Source organism: Cicer arietinum, chromosome 3 (genome assembly GCF_000331145.2).
Source record: "Cicer arietinum cultivar CDC Frontier isolate Library 1 chromosome 3, Cicar.CDCFrontier_v2.0, whole genome shotgun sequence".
Lineage (NCBI taxonomy): Eukaryota > Viridiplantae > Streptophyta > Magnoliopsida > Fabales > Fabaceae > Cicer > Cicer arietinum.
Genome location: NC_021162.2, coordinates 71,576,240 through 71,597,695, shown reverse-complemented (window position 1 = coordinate 71,597,695; position 21,456 = coordinate 71,576,240). Strand labels below are relative to the sequence as shown.

The 21,456-nt window shown below is 30.2% G+C and overlaps 4 protein-coding genes across 6 annotated transcripts in view; 1 reads left to right on the top strand and 3 right to left on the bottom strand.

Annotated features, from left to right (window-relative positions):
* The window catches only part of LOC101498250 (polyadenylation and cleavage factor homolog 4), a 6,503-nt gene extending 2,688 nt beyond the window's left edge, over positions 1–3,815 (bottom strand). The window contains exons 1-5 of one of the 3 annotated variants that reach the window (XM_012714189.3): positions 3,088–3,815; positions 2,189–2,290; positions 1,663–1,920; positions 966–1,085; positions 457–879 (exon numbers count right to left, since the gene is read on the bottom strand). In XM_012714189.3, the coding sequence (XP_012569643.1) occupies positions 457–879; positions 966–1,085; positions 1,663–1,920; positions 2,189–2,290; positions 3,088–3,462 (1,278 nt within the window). In that variant the 5' untranslated portion in view covers positions 3,463–3,815. Of the gene's footprint in view, positions 1–456; positions 880–965; positions 1,086–1,662; positions 1,951–2,188; positions 2,291–3,087 lie in introns of those variants that run through there. The other 2 variants (XM_073365928.1, XM_073365929.1) reach the window with 2 other exon arrangements.
* Positions 3,816–6,886: 3,071 nt separating this feature from the next.
* Positions 6,887–12,172, top strand: LOC101497715 (histone deacetylase HDT1). The gene is made up of 10 exons (XM_004494085.4): positions 6,887–7,132; positions 8,727–8,797; positions 9,409–9,626; positions 9,754–9,776; positions 9,899–9,937; positions 10,023–10,180; positions 10,707–10,799; positions 10,866–10,956; positions 11,516–11,654; positions 11,832–12,172. Exons 1-10 carry the CDS (start codon positions 7,120–7,122, stop codon positions 11,890–11,892), a joined length of 906 nt encoding a protein of 301 aa, XP_004494142.1. The 5' UTR covers positions 6,887–7,119; the 3' UTR covers positions 11,893–12,172.
* A 1,967-nt stretch (positions 12,173–14,139) lies between these two features.
* Positions 14,140–16,563, bottom strand: LOC101497382 (splicing factor U2af small subunit B-like). Its single transcript, XM_004494083.4, has 5 exons — positions 16,222–16,563; positions 16,058–16,144; positions 15,874–15,955; positions 14,909–15,035; positions 14,140–14,808 (listed from the first exon to the last, which is right to left on the bottom strand). Exons 1-5 carry the CDS (start codon positions 16,489–16,491, stop codon positions 14,409–14,411), a joined length of 966 nt encoding a protein of 321 aa, XP_004494140.1. The 5' UTR covers positions 16,492–16,563; the 3' UTR covers positions 14,140–14,408.
* A 4,406-nt stretch (positions 16,564–20,969) lies between these two features.
* Positions 20,970–21,456, bottom strand: part of LOC101497047 (enolase) — a 6,151-nt gene continuing 5,664 nt past the window's right edge. The window contains exons 17-18 of the mRNA XM_073366691.1: positions 21,345–21,401; positions 20,970–21,269 (exon numbers count right to left, since the gene is read on the bottom strand). Of these exons, the coding sequence (XP_073222792.1) occupies positions 21,189–21,269; positions 21,345–21,401 (138 nt within the window). The 3' untranslated portion in view covers positions 20,970–21,188. The remainder of the gene's footprint in view (positions 21,270–21,344; positions 21,402–21,456) is intronic.

Genomic DNA, 21,456 nt, shown 5'->3' with positions numbered 1-21,456 from the left:
AAAGAGTCCTGCATAGAGGTGATTGCCATTTTATTTTGTTTCTATGCATCATTCCTTGGCCCCAGCTCTGTTCTACCTCAATCTGATACAACAGTTTTATCATTGCCAGTTATACTTTACCACCCTATTTCGTTAGACATAGTAAACTTTATCATTGCATTTTGTCGTGTTGCCGCTTCCTTTAGTATGCTTTTCTAATTTGTCCACCATCTTTCGAGTTGGTAATTGATTCTTCCAATTAGACCGAACTTACATACAGGTGACTTTTCAAGACATAAAGAAGACTATAAAAGATGTTCTAAGTTTTAACTGTGCCAAAAGCGACAAGCTAAATTTCTTTTGGAGCATTCTCATCAAAATCAGATAGGGTGAATTGGCCTTCTTAATATTGCCATAAAATTACTTGCAGTACAGGTGGTGCAAAGTGCAATTGACCCTTTATTGTAGCCAACTTACCAAATTGTCGTCATCGGCCATCCACGGGTCGGTGCTCAAGTTGCTAGAGACATTGGGTACATGATCGGGCAAACTAGAGTTCATCTCATCCCACATGAACTCCTCTTCCTCTGAATTTTTCCAGTTACTTGACATTGCACTGCTCCTTACGTTAGTTATGGTTTGTGTTGGCTGATGATGTGCATTCAAATTCATAGACTTCGGTGCTGCATGACTTGAAAAACTATGTTTGAGGCTGAAACCATTTCTTTGCCCGGATACGGTCTCTGCAACACCGCCAATGAGTCTACTTCCAGTTCTTCCAACACCTGAGCCCAAATTACTTGAAACAGTAGAATTATATTCATCGTCTCCATAGGCTCCACCAATGCTCTTTTCAGGAACAGAATCATGAAATACATCTCTTTGAGTATGCTGATTATTCTGCAATATACACCATTAAATTAATATGTGACAATTAGCAGATTTAATAGTAGTATAAAGAAGAAAAGATAAATTACTTCACATACATTTATGTTAACCCTAGGATCCAGCCATGGTCGTGCAGCACCCAAAGCTCTATCTGGCCTCTCTGAGTCCTCATTTGTGTTTGAAATAGATCCAGTCATATCATTAAATACTCCTTTAGTCTTCATAAGACAAAAAAGGATATGACAAAAGAATCAAGTACCATAGATAAGGTCATAGGGTGTAAAAAGGAAAACATTGTACAGAATAGATGGTGATTTGTCATAAGTATTGTGAGTCGAAATGACTTACATAAAATATAAAATATGTATATAAAGTTATTATGAAGAAAGTATTCAAATTACAAAATATTACTTTGAAGTTTTAAGTGAAGTCTGTCAAGATTGTTAGCATGTGTACCATATGTCATACCATGAACAGAACAGCAAAATCCACAAAATAACAGGCACAAAATTAGGACAGTTTCTGTACTTAGTGAAAGTTCCAATATACTTAAAAACACTAATAAAAAGAATACAGTATTTTGTTTCAATAAAAGTAATAAGCAATAATCAAGCTCAAAATTTGATGGCGATAATGTATCTTCCAGTGCCGTTTCATCATTCAAAATACACGTGACAGCAAAATCCAATTCATCAGATCATTATTCTGCAATACTGTCCAATCTTGACCTATTCCAATTGGATCCAACTTTTCAATTATTTAAAGGATTAGTTTATTAGAAATCAAGTCACCTACCCTGCTGGACTGCTGAAGACGTTGTCTTTCTAAATATTTGGGATTAACATGGATGCTATGAGGTGGGCGTTGACTCTGAGAATCACTTCTAAGTGTAGCAGATGCAGAAGCTGAACCATTGACTGCAGGAGTGAAGCCGAGCTCCTTCTCAATTATCTGGAGGTCCTGAGGAGGAAAGACTCCTCTCCAAGTTCCAAAAAGATGCCTCATGCTTGAATGGACAGGAGGGTCAACCTCTCTGTATGCCGTGCAGAATACCTAAAATGTAAAGGAGTAATTGGCAAGTACCTAGTTAAAAATAGGTGTATAAAATTAGAAAACATTCACAACAGAATGAAAAGTGAAAAACTCCATTTGATAACAATTATCTAATTCATTTTTTATGGCAATGCACGAACTATTGCAATATCAGTATCCATGTAACCAAATCAAACATGAACAGTTTAGCATAAAATTCATTTCTTGATTTTATTTCACAATCTGAAGGGATGAAAGCCAATGAAAGGGATAGATATAGATAACTGACCTCAGGTAATCTAACAGCGAAGTATTTTATGTAGTCCCGCCCAATATTCTTAACAATGCTGTCCAAGAGATAAAGCGATGGCAGCTTTTGGTCACTTGGAACCTGGAAAGTTATTAACTCAATTCAATGACACCCTTTCTTATATAAAAAACGCACAAACAGGCAATGGGTTAGAAGTAAGATTGCCACAACAAATGTAAACAAGGATTGAGAAATACAACTGAAACCAACAATATATACCTAAATTAGAAATTAGCATCAAATTTCACCAAAAGTTTACTTCAGCACTAATTAAAACAGACACAAATTTCCAAAGATTCTTAATCCGCTTCGCATACAAATCGGCAGAAGATCAGGAGAATTGTGAGCACAACTTTTTGATGACTTAGCTCGTCAGCGGGATATGAACTCTGTTAGGATATTGGGCTACAGCTCAAACCTAGTATCCTAACACTAACAGGATCCTTACAGTATCATACTTGAAATTGACCTACCTGACATCAACTCGTCATCTAGCGCAAGTTGTTTTTCCTTTTCGTAACAAGGACTCAAAAAACTATATATGTTTTTCTTTTTTATCAGGTGCAGGTAGAGAGTTCAACTTGAGAACATCTACCACAGAAAACCCAGACAGGACCAATGAGGGTCTTCTTTTCTAACTAGCATTAACCATAATTATTAATATTATCATAAAACCCCTACACGGGTACAATTCCAGTAACCCAATTTATCAATAATAACACGAGCATATAATAACATCAGAAAGATCAAATCGAAGTGCACTTTTCATTCCAAATCAATTACAATTCAATTCAATTTAATCAGCCATAAATCAGAACCAAAAACAAAAAATATACAGACACAACAGAAACAATTGCTGAGTGCAAACTGAGATTCACCTCTAGAATGTTTGTACAAACAGTCTCAGCAATTGACATGGCAGCAGAAAGATTCTCTCCAGCAATTATAGTCAAGTTGGTAATTATGGGTTTCGAGTTAAAAGTGAGTTCAGCAAGTGCAGCCTTATACTGCGTCACGAGTTCTTGATGTGGCGGTGGCTGTGGGTGATACTCACCGCCACCGTGATCCAAATCGCTTCTTTCGGAGTCTCTGTCGTTTATTTGAAACCTAGCAGAAGAAGACAACGTTGTAGTAACCCCAGAGCCATGTTGCCGCTGAGGAAACGGTCGTGCGGTGGAGTTGAGATCGATCAATCTGGGCTTCTTGGAGCCCGGTTCTCTGGATCTATCCAACGATCTACGCGTGCTATCCATGTCCACTAAAATCAAACACGACGAATCTAAAACCCTAATCTTAACCCTAACGCAACTTGAGAAGTAGATTTACAACATGGATATAGCATTCCGCTTATTGCTTATCGCGTGGATTTTATTGGCAGTGAGGATTGAGATAAACCCTAATCCCCAATTCGCATGGATGAATGGGGAAAAAATAATAAAAACAAAAAATGAAAGAGAGAGAGAGAGAAAGAGAGAAAGAGAGAGAGAGAGAGAGGGATCGAGAGTAGGAATGCTGCGATTGGGGATTACATGTGTAATAAACGCGCGAGTGTAGAGTGAAACTCTCCTCACTCATTCAACTCTGACCTTCCACGAATACATAAATAGAGGGTTTTTTTATGAAGAAAAAAAAAATTAAGTTGTAAGAACAGTGCTTCGACGTAAAGGTAATTCGAGATCGATAAGACATTTGAGGCTTTTTTATACTACTAGTAGTTCAGAACCACGTATTGATTGAATTTTTTTATTTATTAGTAGTATTAGTATTTTTGGTCAAATTGTTATTAATATTATTCCTAGTAATATATTTATTTTATAAAAATTATTAGATTTAATTATAATTATAATTTTTTATTTTTGTTAATTTATGAAATATTTTCTTATTTTAAAATATAATAATTTAAGTTTTTATTTTAATTTTTTAATTAAAATATGATAATTTTATATATTTAAAATATTTTATCTCATTGATTCAAAATCGAGAATAAAATAAATTATTAATATCTGATATAATACATACAGTCTCAAAAAATATTAAATATTACATACAAATAACTCCTATTAGATATAAATAGATATAAATAGATTTAAACTCTCGATCACCGTTTCTCGTATTTTTCGGTTCGAAACATAGATGTGCGCTTGTAATAAGAGGTGACCAAAAAACTGTGATTAATTTGCTTCAAATAAATTTCATTCATGAATTAAAAACAATCGAGAGAAACAAAAAAAAAAGTAAATTTTCAAAGGTAGCGTTAATTTTTTTGGTTACAACTGAGATAAATGAAAAAATAAAACAAAAATTAAATGATTCATTAATCATAATAAAAAAGTCCAAACAGGTGGTTTCCATCTTTAAAAAAATATTTGTTTGAGCATTCCCTTCACAAATAATATGTTTTAAAAGATAATTTCAATTCTTCTTCATCTAATCTCTAGTAATATCTCCAACGAATTAGCATAGTAGAAGTATTATTATAAAAATCTAATCTTTTAATTTTATTATTTATATAATTAAAATATATATTTTTCAAATCTTAAAATTACCGTATATCTTATTTTTGTTTTCAATGTTAAATAAAATATATTTTTTAATAAATTTGTTCGTACATATTTACAATATCATACAAAATTATTCTATAAAAATAAATTCAAAATTCAACTATAAATCTATATTTGATCACTTTTATCGTGAGCTATTGAATTTATTTTAAGTTAAAAAATTCTAAATTTATATAGATGAATTTGTTATCATATTATGAACATGTTTCTAAAAAAATAATTTAAAAATTAAAAGATAATTAAATATTTTTATTTCAACACCGAATAAAAATACATACATAATAATTTGTATGGTTTAAAAATTTGTATTTTTATTTTATAGAAAGTGAAATTAAAATATTGAAATTTTATATATATATATTAAATATATAGCTAATCAAAATAATATGTTAGATTCATAATTAATCATAATTTACTAGATATATACCTCTTTTATTTTAAAAGCTGGAAAAAAAAAAGCGGTATGACAAATATAAAATTAAACTATTTTGATTTATATTGTTGATAAATAAATAATAAATTATTTTTTAAAAGATAAACTATATATATTAAATCATATATTATAAGGTTTAATTAAGTAATTTCATTTTTGAAAAACTTATTACATTAATGAAAATAAATATTAAATATTTGAATGTGCAAAAACTTTATATTAAATTAAAATATTTAAAAAAATTATTTTATAATTTAATATTAACTCAACAATTAAATGAAATATGAGATTGTGAAATCTAAAATTTGCATTATATATCGTAATAGCTTCCACATCCTTTAAATATAAACTTGTTTCCAAAAAGAAAGGGAAATGATTTTGAATAATATTTTCTTATTACAATGCATCACTTCAATAATTTACAAATATATATTTCAATATCGACGACGCTTTATTTATTATATTGTGTTATCACGACGACATGAGCTGGTTCTAAAGAAAGATACTCTAAATTGCATTTCTAGAACTATTTATAATGAAAAAATTGAACAACAAAATTTTTAATGTGATCCCCTTTCCATGTGATGTTTGTGAATTGTGAGGACATTTATCTTTGTAATATATCAACAATAACAGTATTCCATCAACAATGATTTTTAATGTAGCAGAATTCATCAATAAGAATAACTTCACCACTACCAATTCGAGTTTCTTTTCCTTAAGCCAACCAAACTATCCTTATAGATATATATTTAAGTTTTTCTTGACGACCACTTTTTCTCGTTCCGTTTTAACAATTTTACAAGAGATAAAACTATGTCTAATGCTATGACATTGTGAGTATAAGATGGACAAATTATCAGTTTCAACATTAACAAAATAACCTCAATATTTTCTTAACTCAAACTGTATTTCTAAGTTTAGTTGACAAATTTAATATAAAAAAATTTTAGTTGACTAGTCAATATTTATTAAAACTCTAATAAAATGGGAAAAAATTTATCAAACGAACACATTTATAATAACACTTGGACTTACTCGTAAAATTTAAATTATAATCGCAATAGATGTTTTATATAAATATTATCATTATTATTATTATTATTATTATATGTTATTATGTATTAAGATTATTTTTATTTTATTTTTTGCTAATTAAAGTAATAACTACTCAATTTAAGTAAATAATAATAATCACAATAAATTTAAAATAATCGAACTTTGCCCTCTTTTATAAATAAAAGAGAGAGCTTTAATAATTATTAAAAGCACACGTGGAAATTTTCTTTAATAAAATAAGAATAATTTAAAGATAAAAAAAAAAAGATTATTTTATAATAAATTATAAAAAATAATTAAAGAGATTTTTTTGACAAAATAATAAAACATAGATGGTAGGTAATAAATAAATAATAGATGAATATACAAGAAACAAAATATTTTTATTTCTAAGAAAGTATTTCAAAAAGGTATTTCTCTTATACTTTCAAAATATTCACTTAATATATTATCGTTTCCCATAAACACTGTAGAATCTCTGAATCGTCTAATGATTATGTATAATTTAAAAAAGAATATGTATTATTAATAGTGTGAAGCAAAAGAAAACATAAAATTTTAATCAGAACAACATTGGCCGTCTCTTTTCAATTAAATATCATTGGTAACCCTTACTATAACAATGTTGGAAACACATATATGATTGATGGACGAAGTAATTTATATTAATTTCAGTGAATGAATATTTTTTTTAGTTAAAAAACAATTTTATTTAATTTCAATTTAAGAAGAAAAAAAGGTCCCATTGAGCCCATTCCCAACAATATATCCATCAAATACTCATCACTGTTCAGTTTTTCTAGAAACGTCTTTTCTTATTTTCCGATCAAGCGTTCGCTCTCGCTTTCTCTGCAGAAATGGAGTTTTGGGGTAATACCGTTTCACCGCCATTTATCATCTCTGCTTATTAGCCTTGTTCTATCTCTAACATTTTGCTTATTTTAATCCTTTTATTACTTCAATTTTTTTTTATTGTTCTCTCTTTTTTTTTTAAAGAATAATAATCCGTGGAGCCAAGCATTTCTTCAATTTCTATAGATTGCCTTGTACTCGTGTTTTTACGACGTTTATTAAACAATTTTATTCCTTCGTGCATAGATTTTTTTTTTAATGTTATTTATCATGTATGATTGATGATTAATGTAATTAGGGCAAATTTTTTGTTGCTAGATAAAATAAGCGGATGTGATAACGCTTTTACTTCACCGGTCATTTGTCGAATTTTGAAGTTTCTACAATAATTTTACCACAGTGCCTAATTTTTACGCATGATCTTGTATAAACTGTTTGAGTATGTCTTCCTTTGAAATCTTTGACCTAGATGCTATTGGAAAAAATATATAGTAAACAATTTTTTTTTTGAATAACTAACAGTTAATAATGAAGTGAATTGTTAATATAATCTCTGAACTTATAGACATCTGATTATTTGGTTACTAATAAATAATATTCCAAAATAACTCTTTAACAATATGGTAAATCGCAGATCGCGGAAAATTGTGGTTTGTTCAAGTTACGTTACACAACAGTGCTATAGCGCCACTATAGCCGCTATTTGACAATAATTTGTACTAAATAGCTTATTGTGGAACAGTGACAATTTGTTTAAATTCCGCTACACTATTGTGCTATAACGCCGCGATTTAACAACACTACTCTTGAAACTGAAAATCATGGATCACATTAGTCATTTTTAGTCAATCAATTTAGTTCTTGAAATCATCTCGAAGGGGGGATGGAATGGAGTTTTAATAGTTTCAGGTATCATTTTTTCTGACGCCTTCAAAAGGTCACTAGCTGAGTCGTGGAATCAGCTTGCGAAGGCTGTCTATTCTTATGGGTCGGATGTCCAGTGTATTAGAGTTATTCATCTAAGTACACTTTTCTTTGTAACATAATTTGTTTTATAGCAAATGCTGTATAGAACTCGGTTTTGAAGTAACCAACTGGTTTCACAATATGTTAGGTCACGTACTATAGATACCATAACCCCTATCGTTTGAAATTCAGTTTTTCATTTGATCAATTTACAGAAAAGGAAAGTCCATTGATTTCTCTGCATTCACTTTCAAACTTCAACCTGTTCAGTTTCTATTACTTTAGAGTTTAGACCCCACGTGAAAGGAGTTTTGCAGCACTAGGTTGTTCTTTTATTTAATAATTAATAATAATTAAATAATTAAACAATATTGTGGTTTTTACGATGGGTTTTGTGCAGTATCAAATTATATTTTATTTGCAAAAATAATAGTGTTTCCTTGTTTGGATTTTTGCATCATGTTGAAAAATATACCTTGTGGTAACCTATTTGCAAAAACAATATTGTGGTTTTTACGATGGGTTTTGAGAAATGAAGTTGATTAAGCACTGATGATCAGTCTAAGATGCCAAAACAGTGATAACCTAACTAGAATTATTGAATTAATTAATATTGGATTGGATGTTTATTTGCAATCCTTTTCAGGTGTTGAGGTAAAACGTGGAGAATCGCTCAAGGTTGATCCAGGAGATGACAAGCTTGTCCACCTTTCAACGGTATATGCTTATATAATTCAGTGTTATCAATAGCGGATTGCGTAAAATAGCAAAATACCAAAATTCCACTATGTGAAATAGCGAATAGCGTTGCGGTCAAATAGCTGAGGCCACATAGAGGTCGAATTAACCAAATTATATACAAAAAAGGGAATGTCCTAATGTCCTAATAGCGAAACTAGGACAGCGCCACAGTTTTCATAGCAGATTCATCAAAATCCGCTATGCTATAGCACCGCTATTCGACAATACTGATATAATTTCAACGGTATATGCTTATATAATTCAGTGTTATCAATAGCGGATTGCGTAAAATAGCAAAATACCAAAATTCCACTATGTGAAATAGCAAATAGCGTTGCGGTCAAATAGCTGAGGCCACATAGAGGTCGAATTAACCAAATTATATACAAAAAAGGGAATGTCCTAATGTCCTAATAGCGAAACTAGGACAGCGCCACAGTTTTCATAGCAGATTCATCAAAATCCGCTATGCTATAGCACCGCTATTCGACAATACTGATATAATTTGACAATAAGCATCAAGTCATTCTATTTACTTGGTATCAATAATGTTTTTGTATAAATGGTCTCAAATTTTCATGTGACAGGCATGTCTTGGGGATGTCCGCAAGGATAAAGGTAGTGAACCAGTATCCCTGTATGTGAAGATCGGTGACCAGAAGCTTGTTCTTGGAACACTTTCTTCAGAAAAATTTCCTCAGATATCTTATGATTTGATATTTGAGAAGGAATTTGAGCTATCACATAACTGGAAATTTGGGAGTGTCTTCTTTACTGGATTTAAAGTAGAATCTGAGCTGGTTTCATATCCTTTTAATAGTATTTTGTGTTGCCGTGATATCTAGTTTTCTATACCGGCAAAATAATGTATTATAGTATCTTCTAACTAACATATATTTGTGTCCTTAACTTTGCTCTTCTTCTATCATTACTGATGACGATGAAGATTCTGATAGTGAGATACTCTTCTTAATTTTCATTTATTATTATTATTATTATTATTATTATTATTATTATTATTATTATCATTTATACGTTTTATTGGTTTCTCAACTTATTATAACATCTTTCTCTTAGATTTTGATGGTGAAGATATTCCAATTAATGCTGCCAATGGTAAAGTTATTTCACTATCCATCATATCTTATGTCTTTCTATTGGCATTTTCTCTTGTGTTATATTCATCTAAACTTTAATGTAGGGAAACCTGAGAACGGGTTGAAGAGTGGTGCCAAACCTGATGTAATCGAAGCTAATGAAAAGAAGACATCAGATCCAAAACAGAATGAGAATGGTGCTAGTGGTAAAGATGAAGAGTCATCTGAATTTGACACTGACGAGGATTCCAGTGAAGACGAGGTATCCATATAATCTAGAAAGTAGATTGCAATATCTAATGGATGTTGGGTAGCAGATTGTCTTAAATCTTATCACCTAAATAGATGCTGTGCAGTGTGCTGATATACAGATTTGTCTGATGTTATCTAAATTTTCGGCTGCTGTTAAAAATTAAACGAATTGCTTTGTAAAGATACAATTCCAGGGCACCTATGTAATTACTAATTGGTGTGAAAAAACAGAATATTTAATGGATAACAACTTATGACTGTAGAATGTATCTATTGTAATTCAATTTTATTATTTGTTGTCCAAATTGTCTGCAAAAACCTTCACTCATTTTTCTTGGTCAGTAAAGTTGAGTTATAAACTATGTGGTTCAAGTGTAATTTTGAAATATATTCATTAATGGAATGATCGAATCTGGTGTACCGTTTCTTAGTGATATTATTTAACATATGATGTGAACTTGGTTTATCTGATCACTGAATTTTATATTGATGGAGATTTTAGTAATTCATTAATTTTTTTGTAATATGTTGTTTAGCCCATGGCAAATGGTCTGATAGAAAGTAGTGAAGATGACGACGATAGCGACGAGGATGATGAAGAGGATGATGATGAGGAAACACCGAAGAAGGTAATGAGTGACTATATGATGCTTCAATTTTGTCTTTGAATGTGTTTAATTTGAATGTTGTTTTAGATTGAAGGGAGCAATAAGAGGGTTTTTGATTCTTCCAAGAAAACACCTGTACCTGTGAAGAGGGCAAAATTTGTTACTCCTGAGAAGACTGGTCAGTTTTTTTTCTTTCTCTGTACTTTGTTTGTTATGAGTTTTATTTTATTTTTTAAAACTTGTGTGTTAAGATTTCATCCCCCAAGCCTTGTTTGACACTGATTTTGTGTATGCTCGATTGATACTTGTGCTGCTCATTCAGGATTAGACTACTAACATATAAAATATGATATGAATATTGAATACTGTAATCTAGATGTATGTATAAGGTTCCAGATTAGTTCATATCAGCATTTTGCACTGCTATTCCGCACAACGCTCTCATCACTTTGCATTACCTTGTGACTTGTGATTCACCGCAAACTCTATGTTGGGCTTAAATGAATAGGGTTAAACTACTTGGCCAATGTCCAATATTCTCTTGACTCCTTGTTGAAATTGTCACAATTGTCTTTCGGTTGAATCACAGTAAAATGTAAGCAAAACATGGAAGATAGATAGACAACAAAAGTGAGGCTGCTAGTTTAACCTTGTTTGGCTCAACTATTTGTCATGAATGCATGTTATGAATAAAGTAGAACTGAAAGGAACATGACGAGAAAATATGATCTATTCAGGTGTGAAGAATGGTGGCCATGTTGATACTCCACACCCTTCTAAGCACGCTAGTAAAGCAGCTGCAAACAATAATAAGCAGCCAGTGAAGCAGCAGACTCCAAAGTCAAATGGGGATTACAGCTGCAAGCCCTGCAACAGGTGATTTCGTGTTATATACATAGCCTCTTTATCTCTCGTTTACATTTTTTCTTCTCTATAAGTCAATTAACACAATTTCGTGTTATATATATTTAGCCTCTTCATCTTTCTTTTAATTTTTTTTCTTTGTTTTCTTCTCTATAAGTCAATTAACACAATTTTTATTTTGACTCGAAGGTCATTTAAGACCGAAGATGCCTTAGGTTCTCATAATAAGGCCAAGCACAGTGCCAAGTGAAGGGTTTGTTAGCTTTATGACTAAACAGTGAGCATCTTGATGTTGTTTTGGATGTTGGGTGACTAAAAAAATAGTTTGATTTAGAAAAGCAATCTGATGTTTTTGATGTTAAGAGTATTGTTAAACTTGGATTATCGAATTGAAAGAGGATCCTTTGGGTTTATGGCCTCGTCTACCTATCCAGTCACCATGTATTGGTAGGAACATGATTGGGTGTTTGAGATATAGTAGGACTTGTTTGGTTTCCTAAAAAAATTCATCTTTCCGTTTTCTATTTTCATTTTGGGAAAACCTTTTAATTTTCAAAATTTAGAAAGTGTGTTTGTTTTAACTCCCATTTTCATTTCTGATAAATGAAAATATACAAATGTGCTGTTGGGTTTGATCAACTGTAGTAGTTATTTAATCAAATATTGTATATTATTTTAAAAATAAAACTTCAATAAGTATAGTAATATAAATATTCTTTTATTAGTAAAGAATGTAAATAACTTCATTAACATATTTTGCTTTTGAAATTGATGTTATTTTTTGCTGGATTAATTATAAATACAGACGATATGTGTAATAAAAGTGCAACGAAATAAATGTTATTCATTTTCAAAGTTTTACGAATTAGAAATGTTTGTTTTATCCTATTTTAGTTCATGTTAGTTTTGAAAATATTGAAAAATGTGTTTGATTTAATTTTGTCACTTTTGATTTAGCGATTCAATTTGTATATATTAAGTATGAGTTTAATTGTTATTAATGGACAGTGTTAAAAATTTATACCGTTAGCACTTATACCTTAGCACATCACAGATTCACATATTACTCTTGCGATAGATAATATAAAAATGGGTTATATAAATAAAATCGTATATATTGATAAATAATGATTTGTATAAAACAATTTATTAACTTTTTTGTTAATAGAAGTGAAAAGTCGTTATAACAATTGTACAAATATGTTGACAGATCATATTTTTGTTTCCAATTAGTTTTTTAGCAAAACCATTTTTTTGTTTGCCAATTGAGGGTTGATAGAGTAGGTTAGTGCTCTAACCCATTGGAAGAGAACCTCAACTCGTTTCCTGTGCGACACATCCCAATCGAGTGGCCGCGTAATCGAATGAGTAAATTTGTGTGACTTTACCGACAATCCCGGAAATTAGTTCTATAGTCAATTCAAAATGGTGAACTTATGAACATACTCCGATGGACCTAGCACTTAGCAGTGAAGTACGGGTGCAAAACTGATGAGTACTGATACGGGAACGAAATATGTAACTTCAGCAAAAATCAAGTAAAAAAGTTTTATTTATTTTTTAATATAATTTAACTGATTAAATTATTCAATTTACATTATAAAATTACAATAAAAATTTAAAACTCACATTGTTTTTTATTTAATCCTCTTTCAAAAATATTCATAATCGCAACTTTGTAAGAGAATAGCCAGGTAGATCCAACTTCATAATCGCAACTTTGTAAGAGAATAGCCAGGTAGATCCAACTCCTATTGATAAGTGGTGAAAGTTTTGATACCTAAACTTTACCTGTACAGCACCTTACAATTCATGCGAGACGGAGAAAAAAGAATCACCCAATGTTTGAGGATGATGGTGGAGATTGTTAACCTCGCCCCATAGTGTCTATCTTCAATAATATTACTACAATGTTCTATTATAAATATGCAAATGAGTTACATTACATAAGCACAGCCTATTTTGGTCATCTATTCATTTTTTTTTATAAACAAATATATATTATTTTGCTCCTATTATGTCTAAGAAAATCACAAGTACAATGTAGTCTTAAAAACAATGTTTAATTTTTTATGATGATTGAGTACACCCAAATATCAACATCCCTAGATTTACTCTACCAAATGAATCATCAAAACAACTGATTTTGAAAGCAACGTCAATGCTTCTTTACTCTATGAGAACTTAAAAGAATACATTCAAATTTGTGTTGATAAAATTTAAACATTATCTTTGAATTTGATATATTTTCAGTACATTATCAATTCCAAAATCCCCCGAAAATCTCCCACCAATTCTATCATATGAGCAAAACACACTCACTGTGATCCATTCCAATCCGTTTACACATAAGGGGTTCATGATTTCTTTACATTTACGTCACATTCTCTTCTTCCCTTGATAATTTTACACGCTAGAGGGAGCCCAGAGTTTTGTAGGGAGGGTTGGATCAAAACCAAAACTGTTTCCCATGCTGAACATCTCTAAACAATGCACATAGTCAAAATTCATACATGATTTCCTCTATTTCATCCAGATAATCTCCAAACATAATTACCATCGAACATCCATCCAACTACGGAAATGAAATATCCACTGCCGAACTATATCAAAATTAATACTAAATCTAAAAAAACAGTTCAGAAATCAGAATATAATGATAGCAAAAACAACTAAAACCAACTCGATAGGTGAAATCTAAACAAACCAGATTACTTGCAGCAATTATTACAGGGCCTTTTCATTTTGGGTCAAATCACTGTGTTGCTATATCTGATGATTACCAGACTCACTGCCATTTTTTAAGCTTGGCTCTTCATAATCATTATTATTCTTATTGTCCCTGTTACCAGAATCTTCAACTTCCTTCTCCCTGTTCCATTGTTCTATTCTTGCTCTCCTTTCTACACTACTTTCTCTGTCTCTGATAGGAGGACTTCTATCCCTGCCCCCCGGACTTCTACTTCGTTTTCCTCTATGCCGAGGACTACGGCTTCTTTGCCTCCTACCATGGTTGCCATGAGGCCTGTCAAAATCCCTTCTACCAGAACCACGGCCAGAATATGAACGTCCCTCATAGTTACGACTCCTTGGAGGGCTTCGGCTTCTGCTTCCACTACGGTCATTCCAACGCCTACTTCTTCCAAATAATCGCTTTCTCAAATCTCTGAAATTAAAGTTAAGGATTTAAGGTCGCAACAGTTATAGAACAAATGGTACCGTAAAATTATTGAACATCATGAAAAGAGCTAAGTTAAGAAGCCAACCTGCTAATCTTCTTAAGGTGCATAAAGTTACAATAGCCACCACGATTGCAGACATTTTCCTCATACTGCCTACAAGTAGCTTCTCGGAAATCCGTAACAGGAGAGAAGTCAACAATGATCGGCCGACCTAGAAGAATTACCGAGGCAGAAGTTACATCACAATAACAGAAGTTACCAGGAACAAAGATGAGTGAGAGGCCCATCAAGCAATGGTAAACAATGCTTAAGTTTCATAAGTAGTACATCAAACATCAATTTTCCAACATATCTCAATGCTGTGCCCTTAATAATCATCACAACCTCTGGGTACTTGAAAGTATGGATAATACAATAGCCACACCTTGCTTATAAAAAAAAATAGCCTAATCTCATCTCGTGCAAAACAAAACCCAATTCAGTAGCATATTAATTAATTTAGATAACCAAAATTATTGCTGTGGGCACCCCAAACATAAAAAAATCATAAAACTCCCCAAACAAAATGCAAAACCAGTAAAGGCAACATCGGACAAAAGATATACCAAATGAAAATAAGAGCAGCACCAGGTACATGATTAAAATACATTTAATCAGATAAAGCCCAAACACAAAGAATCCCAACATTAGTAAAATAAAAACCAATAAAAGTGGCTACAATAGGGTAAACACAAAAGGAACTAACGCCAACCCAATTGGGCATGACCGATCTATTGACAATAAACCAATATGAATATTAACTTAACTAACACACACGAACAATTTAAACACACCCACACAAATATATATATATATATTCAAAAATAGTTTTCCATCATTATTATTATAAATCTTAATCTATCAATTAGTTCATAGATGTAACTAACAACTCACACGACAACAGATTTTAAAACCAATGAATTACAACAACAATGCACCAAGTAGTCATATATATAAAACGTAACCGAAAACCCTAACCAAATGATGAAAAGGGAGGAAAAATTAAGAACCTGAATAAAATCTTCCAGTGAGATTCATTAGGGCATTGGCAGCATGGTCTTCCTCTTTATACTGAACATATACATTGCCAACCTGAAAAATAAAATAAAATAGACAACAAAATTAGGGTTACGAGAATGAAAGAGGGAGAGAGAGAGAGAGAGAGAGATAAAAAGTTAAAGAAATTAGGTAAACCATGTGATCTGCCAAATTGTCACAAATATTCAAACTCTGAATTTGCCCATATTTGCTAAGCTCCTCGAATAGATCTTCATAAAAATCCTGAAAAATCAGAGAGGGAAAAAGTGAAAAAATAATGAAAAAGGGGGAGAGGAGGATTAAAATATAAAAAAGCATACATCGAAGTGTTCTTGGAGCTTGTCGGGGTCAAGAGATTCAGGTTGAGGTGGTTGAGGAGGTTGAGGTTGATTAGGGGTAGGGTTGATGAAGTTGAGGTTCATATCAGGTCTTTGATACATGTTGGAGAGAACAAGAGTGGGGCTAATGGTGGGCTTAGTATGAAGACGAGAACAGCGGTCGCCATGTCTACAAGCTCCGATCTTGAAGTAAAAAGGACAGTTAACTCTGTCTTTCTCTGTTCCGAATATCGATGCCAAATGCTCCGCCATCTCTGGCTTACTTAGGGTTTCCTTTCGCTCTCTTCACCGCTCCACCTTTATGTTTTTCTTTCCCTCTACCATTATTTTTCACCTTTTATATTCCGCTTTTTTATTTTTATTTTTATTTTACTTTTTTATTCACTCAATCAACTTGCATTCTCATATCTAAATCCTATTCTTTCATTATTATTTATTATTATTACACAATCTTAGTTAATCAATTGCTAGTATATTTTTATTGTCAATATATTTAAGATAATATGCTTTAGAAAAACATCAATTTAACTCAACAATAGGATTGTTCTTATAAAACTTTTTTTCGTATGATTTGAAATATATATTAAGCATTTAAAATGAAATGACATTTATCATAGTTTATTATATTTTTATATAATTGTTATTAATATTGCATATTTAAATTTATAATTGATTCAGTATTTGATCCTAATAATGTATGACAACAATTATACGGTTGTTTGAAAAAATTAAGATTAAACTAACTAAAATAACTATTTATAAACAATAAAAGACCAAAATGAATAAAAAAAGATAAAAGACAAAGATGAATATTGGATAAATTTTAAATGTATGTGTCTTAAGAAAATATTTTTGAGATAAATTCAAGTTTAATCTCTGAAATAGTAGCGTTGTGAGGTTTATTTCTGAAAATAATAAATTGACAAATCACTAAAAGTATAAATCATGGTCAATACTTGATTTTGAAGAATGCACCCCAAATACTTGATGTTGTTGGTCAAAAATCGATTTAATAATGTTTTACTAGTCATTTAAAAACGTCTCTTTAAATTACGGAAAGACAAAGTTCAACTCTTAAATAGAATTGCTTCAAAATTAAAAAGATTGATTTTTAATTTGAAAAAGTTGAATCGAATGAATTTTCTGTTCGAAAAAACGAACATAATTGGTTCTATAAAATAAGTGAATTGGTTTATTGTTCTAAATCTAACCGAACTAGTTCTATAAATCAGTGAATTGGTTTTAAGTTAGTTTTACTTGTTCGAATTGAACTGAATTGTTATAATATATATTATATCAAACAAATATGTTTTTGTATAAAATTGAACACGATTGTTTTATGTATATAGTTTTTTTTTTCATATAAGTCAAATTTTATATAATTACTTCTTAAGAAATAAATTCAATTTTAATTTTTTTAAACTGAGAATAGTTTTGATTCAATTTTTTCGAATTGAAAACAAGTTCAGTTATAGCTTTTTAAAATGAGTCCGGTTAATAAACTATTTTTGAAAAAATAGTTTAATTTTTTTTTTTTTATAAATAAGTTATGTTTTGCAATTTGGTTTAATTTTTCTTTTTACACCCCCGTACTTCAAACAAATACTCTTTCATAAGCCTTACACATTGATTAAAGTATTATTATTTTTTATAAAAGTTATGGACGATAGAAAAAGTAGAAAATATTAAAATGAAAGTCATATTGAATAATGATAATGAGACAATGATTTATATCAAATAACTCATAAGATTTGTATAACTAATGAGAAACAACATACTAATATAAATAATTAACAAATTATTGTACTTAACTTGTACAACTTACTAATATCTCTAATATTCCTGATAAGTTGAGATGTGCTTAATATACTTATAATATGGAAAAATCAAAATACACAATTATTGAAAATATAACGACTAAAATGAATATGAAAATATCAAATAAGGCTAGAAATAATTATTTTTTTTTGCTTAAATCATCTATAGGGATAGAAGTTAAAATGTTGATACCTACTAGGCTAAAAAGAATAAAGATTAAATAAGTTTTTACTCACTTAAAAATTTCAAAACTTATATTTAGTTCTTATGACAAAATTCTTTAACTTTTAGTCATAAATTTTTTTATGCTTTTCGTGTGTACCCATCAAAATTTTGAATGAATTTTTATAAATACATATATTAAGAACATTATAAGAATTTTTCTTAAAAAATTTAATCTGTTTAACAAAAGATAATTTAAATATGATATTTTAAGGGTCAAAATCTTAAAAGTTCATATTTAATTCATCTCTTATTAAAAAGTTATAAACTTTTGTAAACACAATATTTATAATGTTTTAAATATTATTGCGAACAATCATTCAAATATTTGAAGGATTCATATAATCATATGAGTTGACTTAAAAGAAAAGATCAAAACTAAAAATAGAAAATTTTGAAGGACAATTTTTTATTTATTTATAAAAACTATAGGGACTATAAACAAAATATTAAAATTTTATAGGAATGTAGAAACTAAAATGTCATTTAATCTAAAAACAATAAAGTTTTTGCATAACTATCCATTATTATTTTTATAGATAGAAGTTAGAATGTGAATTAAACTAGTATCATGTAAGAAGAACCTCACCAATTTTTTGTTGCATTTGACATTTTTTGTTGGAGAGAATCTTCAATACTCTCAAATGTTTCTTTTTTTTTTTTTTTAACTTGGGTCTGCACAATTAATTCAAAACTTCAATAAACGAGAGACCAAGACGAATGTATCACATGTGAATCTTTGTTAACTCCTAGCTTTAAAGATGTTGATATTGAATAACATGTATGTAGCTTTTTCTTCTTTTTAATACGTTATATCTCAAAAGATTTTTATTTTCTAAAAAATTCTAAAAGCCCACAGAGCAACCAATTATGAAGTACACACGACTCTAGAATATCAATCCCATCCAATCTTTGAATTGGGTTTATTAGAACCATTTATTGTGTAAATATGTTTAATATGCATTTGCAATTCCATTGAGATGGTTTAAGTTTCCCTGTCTTTGGGTCGGAAACATAGTTGTAAGATGGAGATGATTGTCTTAGAATCTTGATAACAAATTTCAAGAATTCAACAACAATAGAAGGGTATAAATCAATGAATTTTTTTTTTAAATCCTTGAGAAAACATGTAATAGAATAATAATTTATCAAATATCATATTATATTATTTTTTTTATAGAAATTATTGAGAAGAGAAAAGTAAATAAAAGTAAAATAAAAATTATATTGAATAATAATAGATTGATTTACATAAAATAATATAAAACTTATATAGTCAATGAAAAATAACTAACTATCTAACTAATCAATTAACTTAATTAATATGTACAGTACTAGAATCGAACTTATGACCACATATTTAAAAAAGTTATTTGGCAATTGTTTCATCCTATGTTTTAAGACTATGGAACTTTTCAAATTGTTCTTATTTCTAACGAGTCTCTTAAGGATATTGTTTAAGGTTTTCAATTAAACTAATTATGCATTTAAAAGTTAAATATTCAACTTCTAATGAAAAATTACTTTTTATACTATTAAATAATGTCCTAAAGACACTTGTTAGACATGTTATTTATTTAACTAGTTTTTTTATATTTTAAATTAATTACATATATAACTAGTTTATTTATTTGAAATTATATTGGAAATAAATAAATTATAAAAAATAAAAAATATTTTAGTAAAAATAATAAGAGTAAAATTGTTAGAAAAAACTATAAGTTTTAAATTTAAAAAATAGCTTGTAAAAAATAGTACAGTTATAAGTTATAAATTCATAGTAAAATGAGTGTTAATAGCTTATAAACTACTACTCTTCAATGAAATATAAAAAAATAAAAAAAATAAAAAAAAATTAATGCATCTAACTATATGTATACCTAATAAATGACCCAAATTCATCTAACTATATGTATACCTAATAAATGACAAAAATTCACGACGTTATAATATTCGTATAGCCAACCAAACAAGTGGAGGAAAGTTTGATTGCACAAATCATAGCTATTGGCTAGTGAGAAGAAAACAAACATAATATAGCAAGAGTAATAATATAACGGAAATAATTGTCACTTATTACTATCGTAAAGTAAACGGCGTTGCTTATTATTATTAGCACTTGATATAAAGAAAGGTTGAAGGCGAAAGAAAAGAGATTACAACCTCATCAAAGATTATTTGAGTCGTACAACGTTCGTATAAAATCAACGAAGGACCACCTGCCTCCAAAGAACCACCTACCCTCTTCCATCCTATTATTGATTTACTGCACCTACCTACCTACCTCCACCACCACCAGATCTATCTATCCCTTACGCCTCAAATAACCTCCCAGGCTCTCACAACTCCAACACAAACACATGACCCCAAAATTTGGAAAAACCACAAACCCAATCTTCTTGCTCATCTTGCAGCAACACAAACTTTATTTAACATACCATTCTATAAACTTTACAGCCATAAACAATTTTGAATTGCAGTTTAACCATCTATAAAATAAAACTAAAACCATACATAGTTCGATTGTTTGATGGCTGTGTTTTAAGATATCTTGTTGCCCAAGAGTTCCTCTCGAAACAGACAAACAAAATTGGTGGCATCTGCCAGATCATTGTTGATAAAAAAATAATTTAACGTAGCAAACAAAAGTGTTGTTAAATATTTGATGAAAATTAGAAGTGAAACTGAAATTAGGCTGCAAGCATCAAAGCTAAATATCATTAAAAAGAACAACTTAAAAAATCCAGGGCAGCACTTATCGGCCCCATCAATTGGAGGTCAAAATTATTGCCATCAAGTCTTTTAAAACAAGACTAGTATTCTAACTATAATTTATTAACCAAAACCCCGCAGCCAAATCTCATCGCTCAAACTCAGGTTTGATATCCGCTTGTTCCAATTTCAAAGCTTTAGTAGGGCTCAACAGGGGTACGGAAGTTTGTTCCAGCATACACTGCTTCAGCACCAAGCTCCTCCTCAATTCTCAAGAGCTGCAAAGTGAGCTCCAAATATTTAGATAAGGCTTAATCTTAACAACTGAGTTAACATAACTAACAAACACTAACCTGGTTATACTTAGCGAGACGCTCTGACCTGCATGGAGCTCCTGTCTTAATTTGGCCCTGTAAAGATACAATTAACAAAAACGAATGTTACTATATTGGACATGGTGTTGGG

Excerpts from the sequence above, each read along its gene's own strand:
- LOC101497382 (XM_004494083.4), bottom strand. The coding sequence starts at position 16,491 with ATGGCGGAGCATTTGGCATCGATATTCGGAACAGAGAAAGACAGAGTT. Across the intron at positions 15,036-15,873 it reads CACTGGAAGATTTTATTCAG|GTCGGCCGATCATTGTTGAC; the intron begins GTTCTTAATTTT and ends TAATTCTTCTAG. Across the intron at positions 14,809-14,908 it reads CACCTTAAGAAGATTAGCAG|AGATTTGAGAAAGCGATTAT; the intron begins GTTGGCTTCTTA and ends CTTTAATTTCAG.
- LOC101497715 (XM_004494085.4), top strand. Across the intron at positions 8,798-9,408 it reads AGCTTGTCCACCTTTCAACG|GCATGTCTTGGGGATGTCCG; the intron begins GTATATGCTTAT and ends TTCATGTGACAG. Across the intron at positions 11,655-11,831 it reads AGCTGCAAGCCCTGCAACAG|GTCATTTAAGACCGAAGATG; the intron begins GTGATTTCGTGT and ends TTTGACTCGAAG.